General features: G+C 42.4%; 1 protein-coding gene across 1 annotated transcript in view; it reads left to right on the forward strand.

Moving 5' to 3' along the window:
• ECT2 (epithelial cell transforming 2) overlaps positions 1 to 17,756 on the forward strand; it is an 847,530-nt gene that overhangs the window by 288,378 nt on the left and 541,396 nt on the right. Inside the window, exon 17 of the mRNA XM_053711823.1 lies at positions 524 to 634. Coding sequence (XP_053567798.1) covers positions 524 to 634 — 111 coding nt within the window. The remainder of the gene's footprint in view (positions 1 to 523; positions 635 to 17,756) is intronic.

Consider the following 17,756-nt stretch of genomic DNA (forward strand, 5'->3'; position numbering starts at 1 on the left):
CACCTGCCATGTGTACGCTAGCTAAAACGCATACAAAAACCTGACTATTGGCTGGTTGTATATTCCATGGCTCTGGCTGCACTCGCCTTCCCAATACATTACATGCAAGGGAAACTTGAAAAATGCGGTGTGGTCTTAGTGTTGTTCCTTAGTTATGTATCATATCGCAAACATTACTGATGTTGTCAAAGTGGCTAAGAGGTCACAATAATACAATGTTTCAAAATGTATTACTGAACTTTGTTGTTGGAAAAATAGACATTCTTCTGTTTGATAAAACCAACTTTGTGTGAGTTTTCCCCATCAAGCAATATGCATTGGTATCCTGGGCCCCAAATGTGATGTACAAATGTAAAAATCTTTCCAATCTATTTGTAATATATTTGCTTATTCCTTTGAAGGAGCAGCACTTACTGGGAGCTAAATGAAAACATTGGTTTAATCAATAACCAAGAGCATATAATGTATGTGTGTGATCAAATTGTACAATTTTTTTTGATTTTTTTTTTCTTCTTCTCCCTAGTCTAAGGATTTGGTGAAAACCTATCCACCTTTTGTGAACTTTTTTGAAATGAGCAAGGAGACAATTATAACCTGTGAAAAACAGAAGCCGAGGTTTCATGCATTTCTGAAGGTGTGTGGGGTTTGTTTTTGTTATAAATATATATTCGTGTATGTATTTCTCCTACATTGGTGTGTCCGGTCCACGGCTTCATCCTTACTTGTGGGATATTCTCTTCCCCTACAGGAAATGGCAAAGAGAGCTCTGAACAAGTAGCATCTCCACGGGGATGGTAAAGAGTATGTGGTGTTAGTTGTAGTTTTTATTTCTTCTATCAAGAGTTTGTTATTTTAAAATAGTGCCAGTTTGTACTATTTACTCTACAACAGAAAGTGATGAAGAGTTCTGTTAAAAGAAGAGTATGATTTTAGCAACAGTAACTAAAATCCATTGCTGTTCCCACGCAGGACTGTTGAAACCAGAGAACTTCAGTTGGGGGGAACAGTTTGCAGACTTTTCTGCTCCAGGTATGACTAGTCTCTTTTCTAACAAGACATAGTAATGCTAGAAGACTGTCATTTTCCCTTATGGGATCGGTAAGCCATTTTCTTAGACTCATAACAGAATGAAGGCTTATAAATGGGCTCTATACTGGTTGACACTATTGTGGGCTAAATCGATTGATTTATATATTATTTATATGACTTTTAGAGTATTTTGTGACTTTGAAACACCTTTGGGAACGTTTTTATTACACCTGGCAGTTGTTTAGACATCTAATCTAGTCAGGAAGGCCCCTTCACTCTGGTATGCAGAGGGAGGAGGCCTCATTTTCTTACTTTTGGAAGCAGTGCATGCAGCTTCATGTGAGAGGGTCCTGTGACCATAAAAACTATTTCAAGAAGGCTTATTTCTGTGTTGAATAACCCCCAAGGAAGGTAAAAGCTGCAGCAAAGGCTGTGGCAGGGACTGTAGTGGGTTTAAACTGGCAAATTAAACAATTGGCTCCGGTTTAAGGGTTAGAGACTTGAAATTTGGTGTGCAATACTTTCAAAGCATTAAGACACTAGGGTGCAAATTTTGTAAAGATCGGATATTTCCTTCATAGTTTTTCAAACATTCAGAAATAGTGTGCTCATTTTATTATTTAAAGAGACAGTAACGGTTTTGTTTAAAAACGGTTTTATTGCATTAATAGCCTGCCAAAGTCTGTCTAACATGTCTATACCTTCAGATAGCATATGTTCTGTGTGTATGGAGGCCAAGGTGGTTCCCCCTTTAAATGTATGTTCAAATTGTGCCATGGCGTCCAAACAAAGTAAGGACAGTACTGTCACATTTAATAAGGTTGCCCAAGATGATTCTTCAAATGAAGGTAGTGGGGATAGTTCATTATCCTCTCCTTCTGTGTCAACACCAGTTTTGCCCGCGCAGGCGACACCTAGTAAATCTAGCGCGCCAATGCTTGTTACTATGCAGCAATTAACTGCAGTAATGGATAATTCTATAGCAAATCTTTTATCCAAACTGCCAGCATTTCCCAGAAAGCGTGATTGCTCAGTTTTAAATACAGAGGATGAGCAAGTGGGCGCTGACGATAATTTATCTGTTATACCCTCACACCAGTCTGAATTGGCAGTGAGGGAGGGTCTGTCTGAGGGAGAAATTTCTGATTCAGGAAAAGTTTCTCAGCAGGCAGAACCTGATATCGTGGCATTTAAATTTAAGTTAGAACATCTCCGCGCCCTGCTTAAGGAGGTGCTAATTACTCTTGATGATTGTGACTCTTTGGTGATTCCAGAGAAATTGTTCAAAATGGACAAATTCCTAGAGGTCCCTGTGCACGCTGATGCCTTTCCGATACCCAAGAGTGTGGCGGACATAGTGACCAAGGAGTGGGAGAAGCCAGGTATACCCTTTGTCCCACCTCCTATATTTAAGAAAATGTTCCCCATTGTCGACCCCAGAAGGGACGCATGGCAAACAGTCCCTAAGGTTGAGGGGGCAGTTTCTATGTTGGCCAAACGCACAACTATTCCCATTGAGGACAGTTGTGCTTTCAAAGATCCTATGGATAAAAAATTGGAAGGATTGCTTAAAAAGATATTTGTTCAGCAAGGTTTCCTTCTCCAACCAATTTCGTGCATTATTCCTGTCACCACGGCGGCATCTTTTTGGTTCGAGGAACTAGAAAATTCGCTCCATAAGGAGACTCCATATGAGGAAGTCATGGACAGAATTCACGCACTAAAGTTGGCTAATTCCTTTATTTTAGATGCCGCTTTTCATTTTGGCTAAATTAGCGGCGAAAAATTCAGGTTTTGCTATAGTGGCGCGCAGAGCGCTTTGGCTAAAATCTTGGTCGGCGGATGTGTCGTCCAAGACAAAACTGCTTAATATTCCTTTCAAGGGTAAGACCCTTTTTGGGCCAGAATTGAAGGAGATTATTTCAGACATCATTGGGGGAAAGGGCCATGCCCTCCCACAGGATAGGCCTTTCAAGGCTAAGAACAAATCTAATTTTCGTTCCTTTCGCAATTTCAGCAACGGACCGTCCCTTAACTCTGCAGCCTCTAGACAAGAGGGTAACTCTTCCCAGCCTAAACCAGCATGGAAACCAATGCAAGGCTGGAACAAGGGTAAACAGGCCAAGAAGCCTGCTGCTGCTACCAAGACAGCATGAAGGGGTAGCCCCCGATCCGGGACCGGATCTAGTAGGGGGCAGACTTTCTCTCTTTGCTCAGGCTTGGGCAAGAGATGTTCCGGATCCCTGGGCACTAGAAATAGTCGCTCAGGGGTATCTTCTAGAGTTCAAGGAACTTCCTCCAAGGGGAAGGTTCCACATGCCTCGCTTATCTTCAGACCAGATAAAGAGACGGGCATTCTTACATTGCGTAGGAGATCTATTAAAGATGGGAGTGATACACCCAGTTCCAACGGCGGAACAAGGTCTGGGGTTTTACTCAAACCTGTTTGTAGTTCCATCATTCAAAATGGAAACCATTCGAACGATTTTACCAACAATCCAGGAGGGTCAATACATGACTACCGTGGACTTAAAGGGACTTAAAGGATGCGTACCTACATATTCCTATCCACAAAGATCATCATCATCATCAGTTCCTAAGGTTCGCCTTTCTGGACAAACATTACCAGTTCGTGGCTCTTCCGTTCGGTTTAGCCACTGCTCCCAGAATTTTCACAAAGGTGCTAGGGTCCCTACTAGCGGTTCTACGACCGAGGGGCATTGCGGTGGCACCTTACTTAGACGACATCCTAATCCAAGCGTCGTCCCTTTCCAGATCAAGGGCTCATACAGACATTTTATTAGCTTTTCTCAGGTCTCACGGGTGGAAGGTGAACATAGAAAAAAGTTCCCTGTCCCCGTCCACAAGGGTTCCTTTTCTAGGAACAATAATAGATTCTGTAGAAATTAAGATTTTTCTGACAGAGGTCAGAAAGTTAAAGCTTCTAAACGCTTGTCAAGTTCTTCAATCTATTCCTCAGCCTTCCATAGCTCAGTGCATGGAGGTAATAGGTTTAATGGTTGCAGCAATGGACGTGGTTCCTTTTGCTCGAATTCATCTAAGACCATTACAACTGTGCATGCTCAAACAGTTGAATAGGGATTATGCAGACTTGTCTCCTCAGATTCAAGTAGACCAGTTAACCAGAGACTCACTCCGTTGGTGGTTGACTCAAGATCACCTGTCTCAGGGAATGAGTTTCCGCAGACCAGAGTGGGTCATTGTCACGACCGACGCCAGTCTTTTAGGCTGGGGCGCGGTCTGGGACTCCCTGAAAGCTCAGGGTCTATGGTCTCGGGAAGAGTCCCTTCTCCCGATAAACATTCTGGAACTGAGAGCGATATTCAATGCGCTCCTGGCTTGGCCTCAACTAGCGAAGGCCAGATTCATAAGATTTCAGTTGGACAACATGATTGTAGCGTACATCAATCAGGGGGGAACAAAGAGTTCCTTGGCGATGAGAGAGGTATCCAAGATCATCAAATGGGCGGAGGATCACTCCTGCCATCTATCTGCAATTCACATCCCAGGAGTAGACAACTGGGAGGCGGATTATTTGAATCGTCAGACTTTCCATCCGGGGGAGTGGGAGGTCTTTGTCCGTTAACTCAACTATGGGGCATTCCAGACATGGATCTGATGGCGTCTCGTCAGAACTCCAAGGTTCCTCGCTACGGGTCCAGATCCAGGGATCCCAAGGCGACACTAGTGGATGCATTGGTGGCGCCTTGGTCGTTCAACCTAGCTTATGTGTTTCCACTGTTTCCTCTCCTTCCCAGGCTTGTAGCCAGGATCAAACAGGAGAGGGCCTCAGTGATTCTGATAGCTCCTGCGTGGCCACGCAGGACTTGGTATGCAGACCTGGTGAATATGTCATCGGCTCCACCATGGAAGCTACCTTTGTGACAGGATCTTCTAGTACAAGGTCCATTCGAACATCCAAATCTAGTCACTCTGCAACTGACTGCTTGGAAATTAAACGCTTGATTTTATCTAAGCGTGGGTTTTCAGATTCAGTTATAGATACTCTGGCCCAAGCCAGAAAACCTGTGACTAGGAAAATTTACCATAAGATATGGAAAAACTATATCTGTTGGTGCGAATCCAAGGGATTCTCTTGGAGTAAAATTAAAATTCCTAGGATACTCTTTCTCCAAGAGGGTTTGGATAAAGGGTTGTCAGCGAGTTCTCTAAAAGGACAGATATCTGCTCTGTCTTTTTTGTTGCACAAACGTCTGGCAGCAGTGCCAGATGTACAGGCATTTGTACAGGCCTTAGTCAGAATCAAGCCTGTCTACAGACCCATGACTCCTCCATGGAGTCTAAACTTAGTTCTTTCAGTTCTTCAAGGGGTTCCGTTTGAAGCTTTACATTCCATAGATATCAAGTTACTATCTTGGAAAGTTCTGTTTTTGGTTGTTATTTCTTCTGCTAGAAGAGTTTCTGAATTGTCTGCTTTGCAGTGTACTTCACCCTATCTGGTATTCCATACAGATAAGGTTGTTTTGCGTACCAAAACTGGTTTTCTTCCAAAAGTGGTTTCCAACAGGAATATTAACCAGGAAATAGTTGTTCCTTCTCTGTGTCCGAATCCAGTTTCGAAGAAGGAACGTTTGTTACACAATTTATATGTGGTCCGTGCTTTAAAATTCTATTTAGAAGCAACAAATGATTTCAGACAGACTTCATCCTTGTTTGTCGTTTATTCTGGTAAGAGGAGAGGGCAGAAAGCTACTGCTACCTCTCTTTCTTTCTGGTTGAAAAGCATCATCCGATTGGCTTATGGGACTGCCGGACGGCAGCCTCCTGAACGAATTACAGCTCACTCTACTAGAGCTGTGGCTTCCACATGGGCCTTCAAGAATGAGGCTTCTGTTGATCAGATCTGTAAGGCAGCGACTTGGTCTTCTCTGCATACTTTTGCCAAATTTTACAAATTCGATACTTATGCTTCTTCGGAGGCTATTTTTGGGAGACAGGTTTTGCAAGCCGTGGTGCCTTCCGTTTAGGTAACCTGACTTGTTCCCTCCCTTCATCCGTGTCCTAAAGCTTTGGTATTGGTTCCTACAAGTAAGGATGAAGCCGTGGACCGGACACACCAATGTAGGAGAAAACGGAATTTATGCTTACCTGATAAATTTCTTTCTCCTACGGTGTGTCCGGTCCACGGCCCGCCCTGGCTTTTTAGTCAGGTTTAAATTTTTTTATTCCATACACTACAGTCACCACGGCACCCTATAGTTTCTCCTTTTTCTCCTAACCGTCGGTCGAATGACTGGGGGGCGGAGCCAGAGGGGGGACTATATGGACAGCTCTTGCTGTGTGCTCTCTTTGCCATTTCCTGTAGGGGAAGAGAATATCCCACAAGTAAGGATGAAGCCGTGGACCGGACACACCGTAGGAGAAAGAAATTTATCAGGTAAGCATAAATTCTGTGTTTTTTTTTTTTATATCTTTTTAAAGACACAATGAGTCCACGGATCATCATCCTTGTGGGATATCGCCTCCTGGTCAGCAGGAGGAGGCAAAGAGCACCACAGCAGAGCTGTTAAATAGCTCCTCCTTTCCCTCCCACTCCAGTCATTCTCTTTGCCTACGTTAGTGATAGGAAGAGGTAAAGTGAGATGTTGGGTTAGATTCTTCTATAAAGAGTTTTTTTTTTTTTTTTTTTTAAAGTGGTGCCAGAGTGTGCTACTTTGTTCTGGGGTGTAGCTGTAGTACATATCAGTCTCTACAGTAGAGCTTTTGGTGGCTTTAGAGCTATGGGAACTTGTGGGACATAATTCTCACTGCGCCTCCCATTTTCAGCTGCCCCATATCCTTCAGCCTGAGTTTCTTTCTGACTCAGCATGACTTTATCTTTCAGGCCAATGTGAGGGAGAGGACCTCTCAAGCTTGGGAATGCCTTTCTGCCAGGCAGTGTTTGAGGTAAGTGCTACCTTTTCTGGGATTTAAGGAGTCTCAGTGGTTGTTAACTTGGCACTATGGCACCTAAGAGGCTAATGGGGAGCCTTTATGTGGGGACAGTGTCAGACTTTCTGAATAAAGGTCTTATATTGGGCAGTGATTTGGTGCTGGGGCTGGAGTTAGGTTGATCATTTTTACAATGGAAGGCTCCGGTGGTTTCACTTAAATTTTTTTTTCTCTTGTTAGGTGTATCCAGTCCACGGATCATCCATTACTTGTGGGATATTCTCCTTCCCAACAGGAAGTTGCAAGAGGATCACCCACAGCAGAGCTGCTATATAGCTCCTCCCCTAACTGCCATATCCAGTCATTCTCTTGCAAGCTCTCAACATAGCTGGAGGTAGTAAGAGGAAAGTGGTAAAATATAGTTAGTTTTTTCTTCAATCAAAAGTTTATTGTTTTTAAATGGTACAGGAGTGTACTATTTTATCTCAGGCAGCATTTAGAAGAAGAATCTGCCTGCGTTTTTTCTATGATCTTAGCAGAAGTAACTAAGATCCACTGCTATTCTCACATATGTCTGAGGAGTGAGGTAACTTCAGAGGGAGAATGGCGTGCAGGGTATCCTGCAATAAGGTATGTGCTGTTAAGTTTTTCTAGGGATGGAATTTGCTAGAAAATGCTGCTGATACCGGATTAATGTAAGTTAAAGCTTAAATACAGTGATTTAATAGCGACTAGTATCAGGCTTGCTATCAGAGGTATATACTCTGATTAATGTGCAATATAAAACGTTTGCTGGCATGTTTAATCGTTTTTATATATGCTTTGGTGATAAAACTTATTGGGGCCTAGTTTTTTCCTCATGGCTGGCTTTATTTTTGCCTAGAAACAGTTTCCTGAGGCTTTCCACTGTTATAGTATAAAAGTTACGGTTGGTGCAGTTAAAATTACAAACTGTGACATTCAGCTTCCCTCAGCAGTCCCCTGCATGCTATAGGACATCTCTGAAGGGCTCAAAAGGCTTCAAAAGTAGGAGCTGTGGCAGTTGTTATGACTGTTAAAAAAACATATTTTTCGTTTTGTTAATCTGTTTTTTGTATTAAGGGGTTAATCATCCATTTGCAAGTGAGTGCAATGATCTGCTAACTGCCTTTTTTCACTTATTTCAAATTTTGGCAAAATTTGTTTCTCTTACAGGCACAATAACGTTTTTTTATATTGCTTGTTAACTTGATTTAAAGTGTTTTCCAAGCTTGCTAGTCTCATTGCTATTCTGTATAAACATGTCTGACATAGAGGAAACTCCTTGTTCATTATGTTTAAAAGCCATTGTGGAACCCCATAGGAGAATGTGTACTAAATGTATTGATTTCACTTTAAACCATAAAGATCAGCTGTTATCTTTAAAAGAATTATCACCAGAGGATTCTGACGAGGGGGAAGTTATGCCGACTAACTCTCCCCACGTGTCGGACCCTTTGACTCCCGCTCAAGGGACTCACGCTAAAATGGCGCCAAGTACATCAAAGACGCCCATAGCGATTACTTTGCAGGACATGGCGGCAATCATGGATAATACCCTGTCAGCGGTATTAGCCAGACTGCCTGAATTCAGAGGAAAGCGCAATAGCTCTGGGGTTAGACGTAATACAGAGCGCGCAGATGTTTTAAGGCCCATGTCTGATACTGCGTCACAATATGCAGAAGCTGAGGAAGAGCTTCAGTCTGTGGGTGACGTCTCTGACTCGGGGAAACCTGATTCAGATATTTCTACTTTTAAATTTAAGCTTGAGAACCTCCGGGTGTTGCTTGGAGAGGTTTTAGCTGCTCTGAATGACTGTGACACAATTGCAGTGCCAGTGAAATTGTGTAGACTGGATAAATACTTTGCAGTGCCGGTGTGTACTGACGTTTTTCCAATACCTAAAAGGTTTACAGAAATTATTACTAAGGAGTGGGACAGACCCGGTGTGCCGTTTTTCCCCCCCCCCCCCCTATTTTTAGAATTTTTTTTCCAATAGACGCCACCACACGGGACTTATGGCAGACGGTCCCTAAGGTGGAGGGAGCAGTTTCTACTTTAGCAAAGCGTACCACTATCCCTGTCGAGGACAGTTGTGCTTTTTCAGATCCAATGGATAAAAAATTAGGTTAACTTAAGAAAATGTTTATTCAACAAGGTTTTATCCTGCAGCCCCTTGCATGCATTGCGCCTGTCACTGCTGCTGCGGTGTTCTGGTTTGAGTCTCTGGAAGAGGCCTTTCAGACAGCTACTCCATTGACTGAAATACTTGACAAGCTTAGAACACTTAAGCTAGCTAATTCTTTTGTTGCTGATGCCATTGTTCATTTGACTAAACTCACGGCTAAGAATTCTGGATTCGCCATCCAGGCGCGTAGGGCGCTATGGCTTAAATCTTGGTCAGCTGACGTGACTTCAAAGTCTAAATTACTTAACATTCCCTTCAAGGGGCAGACCCTATTCGGGCCTGGTTTGAAAGAAATTATTGCTGACATTACTGGAGGTAAGGGTCATACCCTTCCTCAGGACAGGGCCAAATCAAGGGCCAAACAGTCTAATTTTCGTGCCTTTCGAAACTTCAAGGCAGGTGCAGCATCAACTTCCTCTGCTACAAAACAAGAGGGAACTTTTGCGCAATCCAAGCCGGCCTGGAAATCTAACCAGGCCTGGAGCAAAGGCAAGCAGGCCAGAAAGTCTGCTGCTGCCTCTTTTTTTTTTGACTAAACTAACGGCTAAGAATTCTGTTTTTACTATGCTGGCGCGCACAGCGCTATGGCTTATATTATGGTCAGCTGTCGTGACTTTACTAAATAAGCTACTTAACTTCCCTTCAAGGGGCAGACCCTATTCGGCCCTGGTTTGAAGGAGATTATTGCTAATATCACTGGAGGAAAAGGTAATGCCCTTCCTCAGGACAGGTCCAAATCAAGGGCCAGAAAGTCTAATTTTCGTGCCTTTCGAAACTTCAAGGCAGGCGTGGCATCAATTTCCTCTAAGGCAAATCAAGAGGGAACTTTTGCTCAGTCCAAGATGGTCTGGTGACAACCGGACCTGGAACAAAGATAAGCAGGCCAAGGAGCTTCTGCTGCCTCTAAGACAGCATGTAGAACGGCTCCCTATCCGGTAACGGATCCTGTAGGGGGCAGACTTTTCATTTTTCGCCCAGGCGTGGGCGAGAGAGAGAGGCCCAGGATCCCTGGGCATTGGAAATTATATCCCAGAGATATCTTCTGGATTTCAAAGCTTTTCCCCCCAAAAAAAGGTGAGATTTCACCTTTCACAATTATCTGCAAACCGAATAAAGAAAGAGGCATTCTTACACTGTGTACGAGTACCATCCAGTTCCAGGGGAGGAACAGGGATAGAATTTTTACTCAAATCTGTTTGTGGTTCCCAAGGAGAGGGAACCTTCAGATCTATTCCTTAGAATTCCATCATTTAAGTTGGAAACTATTCATACCATCTTAACTATGATCCAGGAGAGTCAATAGAGGACTACAATGGATTTGAAGGATGCTTATCCTCACATTACGATGCATAAAGATCACCATCGTTTTTCATGTTTGCCTTTCTAGACAGGCATTACCAGTTTTAGTTAGTTGTAGTAGGTGGCGCAAAACAAGTTGCTATTCCCAATGTGTCTTACTGTAAATATGTGTGATAATATGTGGGCTCAATATATGTTAATGTTTTGATGAGTCCTAATTTTATATTCTCTTTTGGAAAAAATGGATGTCGAAACTATTTAAGAAATAAATATGATCCTTTATTTGATTATGGTAAATTTACCCAATAGTAGTGATGCTAAAAGTACAGTTAAACAAAAATTATTACAATTCCTTCAAAGTTTAAAAAAATGACACCGGTGTGTCTATGTATAAAAATGTACATAATATATAAAAAATAAATAAAATTAAAATAACGTTGAAATCTTATAATTTATACAGTTTTGGGTTTATCACAAGTTGTAATTTCTAACAGAATGTTTGTAGATACAATTTTATAGTGGATAAAACAATAGTTGCTGTATAGTTCATATAGGATACTTTGTTTCAAGTTCAGCTATGCAATTGAGTTTGAGATCTTATCTTAGGCAACTATATATCAAATGTAGAGGTATGTTGGTGCGATTTTTATCACACTAATATAAGTATACAAATTAGTACCTTGAAGTGTATCTGTTTGATATCACTTTTGTGAGATAATTGCGGTTAAATAAACGCTGCTATGCCAGTGTTTTGATTAAGTTTCAAGATCAAGCTGGTGGCAGTTCTATATGAGCTGCTGGCGGTAAAATAAATGCTGCTTTGGTTTCCTCTTATTAGGTGGGCTTATCTGTTTGCTGCGAGAAAATTCACTTTTATATAAGTGTTTCGGTAGTTGTTGTGGCCGCTCAGTTACCTTATCCTTTGTCGGTCAGTGACCGATCGCACTCTTAAGGGTTTCTTGGTGGGATCTTCGTTGCGGTTAAGTGCTAACCGTTTGCTGATGTTTTTTAAGTATCTCCGGTTTTTCTATTCTGTGGCTTGTCTGTCGGTCAGTGACCGATCACGATGGTATGGTTGTTGGATAACCTCCTGATGTGGAATTTTTGCGTGCCTTTCCGGTCTGTTGTTCCCAGGTTTCTTAGATGTCGGTCAGTGACCGATCTGGGTGCTGAAATGTGGTTGTTGGGATAAGTAGAAAGTTTGTAGGATAAGTAGAAAAAGGATTTCTAGTTATCAATGTGATCTTTGCGGTTAAATATATGCCGCTCAGTGGGAACTTGAATATTTCAACTGGGTATAGCTGGTATTCACTTTGTCTTCTCAAATCCTGTGCAGGTGTGCTCTGGTATCAACATGTTTCGGCTGGACAGCCTTTTTCAAGATACCAGATGTGGGGATTCAAAGGCTATTTAAAGCCTCTCTAATTTAGCAATAAATCACTAATTGATGATATACATAAAATCAAAAAAATCAGGAACAATTATAAAATGCTGTTTTATTATATAACATAGGTATCCTTGGGTCTTAATTATAATATAGTTGGGTGTTTTTATGTAGCGATAAACATTTTATATGATTACTTTTAAAATAGAGAAAGATATTATATATCTTAATGTCAATTACTTTTAGAGTGTATATTTTAGTCACTTTATGAAACCATGGATATATACTGACCGACAAAGGATAAGGTAACTGAGCGGCCACGACAACTACCGAAACACTTATATAAAAGTGAATTTTCTCGCAGCAAACAGATAAGCCCACCTAATAAGAGGAAACCAAAGCGGCATTTATTTAACCGCCAGCAGCTCATATAGAACTGCCACCAGCTTGATCTTGAAACTTAATCAAAACACTGACATAGCGGCGTTTATTTAACCGCAATTATCTCACAAAAGTGATATCAAACAGATACACTTCAAGGTACTAATTTGTATACTTATAATATAGTGTGATAAAAATCGCACCAACATACCTCTACATTTGATATATAGTTGCCTAAGATAAGATCTCAAACTCAATTGCATAGCTGAACTTGAAACAAAGTATCCTATATGAACTATACAGTAACTATTGTTTCTTCTGTTATGTGTGATCAGTCCACGGGTCATCATTACTTCTGGGATATTATCTGCTCCCCTACAGGAAGTGCAAGAGGATTCACCCAGCAGAGTTGCTATATAGCTCCTCCCCTCTACGTCACCTCCAGTCATTCTCTTGCACCCAAAGACTAGATAGGAGGTGTGAGAGGACTATGGTGATTATACTTAGTTTTTATAACTTCAATCAAAAGTTTGTTATTTTACAATAGCACCGGAGCGTGTTATTACTTCTCTGGCAGAGTTTGAAGAAGAATCTACCAGAGTTTTTCTTATGATTTTAACCGGAGTAGTTAAGATCATATTGCTGTTTCTCGGCCATCTGAGGGAGGTAAAAGCTTCAGATCAGGGGACAGCGGGCAGTTGAATCTGCATTGAGGTATGTAGCAGTTTTTATTTTCTGAATGGAATTGATGAGAAAATCCTGCCATACCGTTATAATGACATGTATGTATACTCTACACTTCAGTATTCTGGGGATGGTATTTCACCGGAATTACTCTGTAAAAGTACATTAAACCTTTTAATAGGTATTTAATTCATGTTAAACGTTTTTGCTGGAATGTAGAATCGTTTGCATTTCTGAGGTACTGAGTGAATAAATATTTGGGCATTATTTTTCCACTTGGCAGTTTGCTTGTTTTGATTATGACAGTTTCGTTTCTCTCTCACTGCTGTGTGTGAGGGGGAGGGGCCGTTTTTGGCGCTCTTTGCTACGCATCAAAAATTTCCAGTCAGTTACTCTTGTATTTTCTGCATGATCCGGTTCATCTCTAACAGAACTCAGGGGTCTTCAATCTTCTTTGAAGGGAGGTAGATTCTCTCAGCAGAGCTGTGAGACTTATGTAGTGACTGTGTTTTAAAACGTTGCTCTGTGATTTTTATGTTTAAAATTTAATTAGTGTTACTTTACTAATGGGAACAAACCTTTGCTAACAAGTTGTGTTGTTTTTAAAGAGTGATGCTATAACTGTTTTTCAGTTCATTATTTCAACTGTCATTTAATCGTTTAGTGCTTCTTTGAGGCACAGTACGTTTTTTGTTAAATAAGATTGTAACCAAGTTGCATGTTTATTGCTAGTGTGTTAAAACATGTCTGATTCAGAGGAAGATACCTGTGTCATTTGTTCCAATGCCAAGGTGGAGCCCAATAGAAATTTATGTACTAACTGTATTGATGCTACTTTAAATAAAAGCCAATCTGTACAAATTGAACAAATTTCACCAAACAGCGAGGGGAGAGTTATGCCGTCTAACTCGCCTCACGTGTCAGTACCTGCGTCTCCCGCCCGGGAGGTGCGTGATATTATGGCGCCTAGTACATCTGGGCAGCCATTACAGATAACATTACAAGATATGGCTACTGTTATGACTGAAGTTTTGGCTAAGTTACCAGAACTAAGAGGCAAGCGTGATCACTCTGGGGTGAGAACAGAGTGCGCTGATAATTCTAGGGCCATGTCTGATACTGCGTCACAGCTTGCAGAGCATGAGGACGGAGAGCTTCATTCTGTAGGTGACGGTTCTGATCCAAGCAGATTGGATTCAGATATTTCAAATTTTAAATTTAAATTGGAAAACCTCCGTGTATTACTAGGGGAGGTCTTAGCGGCTCTTAACGATTGTAACACTGTTGCAATACCAGAGAAAATGTGTAGGTTGGATAAATACTTTGCGGTACCGGCGAGTACTGACGTTTTTCCTATACCTAAGAGATTAACTGAAATTGTTACTAAGGAGTGGGATAGACCCGGTGTGCCGTTCTCACCCCCTCCAATATTTAGAAAGATGTTTCCAATAGACGCCACCACACGGGACTTATGGCAAACGGTCCCTAAGGTGGAGGGAGCAGTTTCTACTTTAGCTAAGCGCACCACTATCCCGGTGGAGGATAGCTGTGCTTTTTCAGATCCTATGGATAAAAAATTAGAGGGTTACCTTAAGAAAATGTTTGTTCAACAAGGTTTTATATTGCAACCCCTTGCATGCATCGCGCCGATTACGGCTGCGGCAGCATTTTGGATTGAGTCTCTGGAAGAGAACCTTAGTTCCGCTACGCTGGACGACATTACGGACAGGCTTAGAGTCCTTAAACTAGCTAATTCATTCATTTCGGAGGCCGTAGTACATTTAACCAAACTTACGGCTAAGAATTCAGGATTCGCCATTCAGGCACGTAGGGCGCTGTGGCTAAAATCCTGGTCGGCTGATGTAACTTCTAAGTCCAAATTACTTAATATACCTTTCAAGGGGCAAACTTTATTTGGGCCCGGTTTGAAAGAAATTATCGCTGACATTACAGGAGGTAAGGGCCACGCTCTACCTCAAGACAAAGCCAAAGCTAAGGCTAGACAGTCTAATTTTCGTCCCTTTCGGAATTTCAAAGCAGGTGCAGCATCAACTTCCACTGCACCAAAACAGGAAGGAGCTGTTGCTCGTTACAGACAAGGCTGGAAACCTAACCAGTCCTGGAATAAGGGCAAGCAGGCCAGAAAACCTGCTGCTGCCCCTAAGACAGCATGAACCGAGGGCCCCCGATCCGGGACCGGATCTAGTGGGGGGCAGACTCTCTCTCTTCGCCCAGGCTTGGGCAAGAGATGTCCAGGATCCCTGGGCGCTAGAGATCATATCTCAGGGATACCTTCTAGACTTCCAATTATCTCCCCCAAGAGGGAGATTTCATCTGTCAAGGTTGTCAACAAACCAAATAAAGAGAGACGCGTTTCTACGCTGTGTACAAGATCTATTATTAATGGGAGTGATCCATCCGGTTCCGCGGTCGGAACAAGGACAAGGGTTTTACTCAAACCTGTTTGTGGTTCCCAAAAAAGAGGGAACTTTCAGGCCAATCTTGGATTTAAAGATCCTAAACAAATTCCTAAGAGTTCCATCGTTCAAAATGGAAACTATTCGGACAATCTTACCCATGATCCAAAAGGGTCAATACATGACCACAGTGGATTTAAAGGATGCTTACCTTCACATACCGATTCACAAAGATCATTACCGGTATCTAAGGTTTGCCTTCTTAGACAGGCATTACCAGTTTGTAGCCCTTCCATTCGGATTGGCTACGGCTCCAAGAATCTTCACAAAGGTTCTGGGTGCCCTTCTAGCGGTTCTGAGACCGCGAGGAATTTCGGTAGCTCCGTACCTAGACGACATTCTGATACAAGCTTCAAGCTTTCAAACTGCCAAGTCTCATACAGAGTTAGTTCTGGCATTTCTAAGGTCGCATGGATGGAAAGTGAACGAAAAGAAGAGTTCTCTCTTGCCTCTCACAAGAGTTCCATTCTTGGGGACTCTTATAGATTCTGTAGAAATGAAGATTTATCTGACAGAAGACAGATTAACAAAGCTTCTAAATGTATGCCGTGTCCTTCATTCCATTCAACTCCCGTCAGTAGCTCAATGCATGGAGGTGATCGGCTTAATGGTAGCAGCAATGGACATAGTACCCTTTGCACGCCTACATCTCAGACCGCTGCAATTGTGCATGCTGAGTCAGTGGAATGGGGATTACTCAGATTTGTCCCCCACTCTGAATCTGGATCAAGAGACCAGAAACTCTCTTCTATGGTGGCTTTCTCGGCCACATCTGTCCAGGGGGATGCCGTTCAGCAGGCCGGACTGGACAATCGTAACAACAGACGCCAGCCTTCTAGGTTGGGGCGCTGTCTGGAATTCTCTGAAGGCTCAGGGACAATGGAGTCAGGAGGAAAGTCTCCTGCCAATAAACATTCTGGAATTGAGAGCAGTTCTCAATGCCCTTCTAGCTTGGCCCCAGTTAAAGACTCGGGGGTTCATCAGGTTTCAGTCGGACAACATCACGACTGTAGCTTACATCAACCATCAGGGAGGGACAAGAAGCTCCCTAGCAATGATAGAAGTATCAAAGATAATTCGCTGGGCAGAGTCTCACTCTTGCCACCTGTCAGCAATCCACATCCCGGGAGTGGAGAACTGGGAGGCGGATTTCTTGAGTCGCCAGACTCTTCATCCGGGGGAGTGGGAACTTCATCCGGAGGTCTTTGCCCAAATACTTCGACGTTGGGGCAAACCAGAGATAGATCTCATGGCGTCTCGCCAGAACGCCAAACTTCCTCGCTACGGATCCAGATCCAGGGATCCGGGAGCGGTTCTGATAGATGCTTTGACAGCACCTTGGAACTTCAGGATGGCTTATGTGTTTCCACCCTTCCCGCTGCTTCCTCGATTGATTGCCAAAATCAAACAGGAGAGAGCATCAGTGATTCTAATAGCGCCTGCATGGCCGCGCAGGACTTGGTATGCAGATCTAGTGGACATGTCATCCTGTCCGCCTTGGTCTCTACCTCTAAGACAGGACCTTCTGATTCAGGGTCCATTCAAACATCAAAGTCTAACTTCTCTGAAGCTGACTGCTTGGAAATTGAACGCTTGATTTTATCAAAACGTGGTTTTTCTGAGTCGGTTATTGATACCCTGATACAGGCTAGGAAGCCTGTTACCAGAAAGATTTACCATAAAATATGGCGTAAATACCTATACTGGTGTGAATCCAAAGATTACTCCTGGAGTAAGGTTAGGATTCCTAGGATATTGTCTTTTCTACAAGAAGGTTTAGAAAAGGGTTTATCGGCTAGCTCATTAAAGGGACAGATCTCAGCTCTGTCCATCTTGTTACACAGGCGTCTGTCAGAAAATTCAGACATCCAGGCCTTTTGTCAGGCTTTAGCTAGGATCAAGCCTGTGTTTAAAACTGTTGCTCCGCCATGGAGTTTATACTTAGTTCTTAACGTTTTACAGGGTGTTCCGTTTGAACCCCTTCATTCCATTGATATAAAATTGTTATCTTGGAAAGTTCTATTTTTAATGGCTATTTCCTCGGCTCGAAGAGTCTCTGAGTTATCAGCCCTACATTGTGATTCTCCTTATCTGATCTTTCACTCAGACAAGGTAGTTCTGCGTACTAAACCTGGGTTCTTACCTAAGGTTGTTTCTAACAGGAATATCAATCAAGAGATTGTTGTTCCATCCTTGTGTCCAAATCCTTCTTCAAAGAAGGAACGTCTTCTACACAATCTGGATGTAGTTCGTGCCCTCAAGTTCTACTTGCAGGCAACTAAAGATTTCGCCAAACTTCTTCCCTGTTTGTCGTTTATTCTGGACAGAGGAGAGGTCAAAAAGCTTCTGCTACCTCTCTCTCTTTTTGGCTTCGTAGCATAA

This window comes from Bombina bombina, chromosome 4, assembly GCF_027579735.1.
Source record: "Bombina bombina isolate aBomBom1 chromosome 4, aBomBom1.pri, whole genome shotgun sequence".
NCBI classification, from domain to species: Eukaryota; Metazoa; Chordata; class Amphibia; order Anura; family Bombinatoridae; genus Bombina; species Bombina bombina.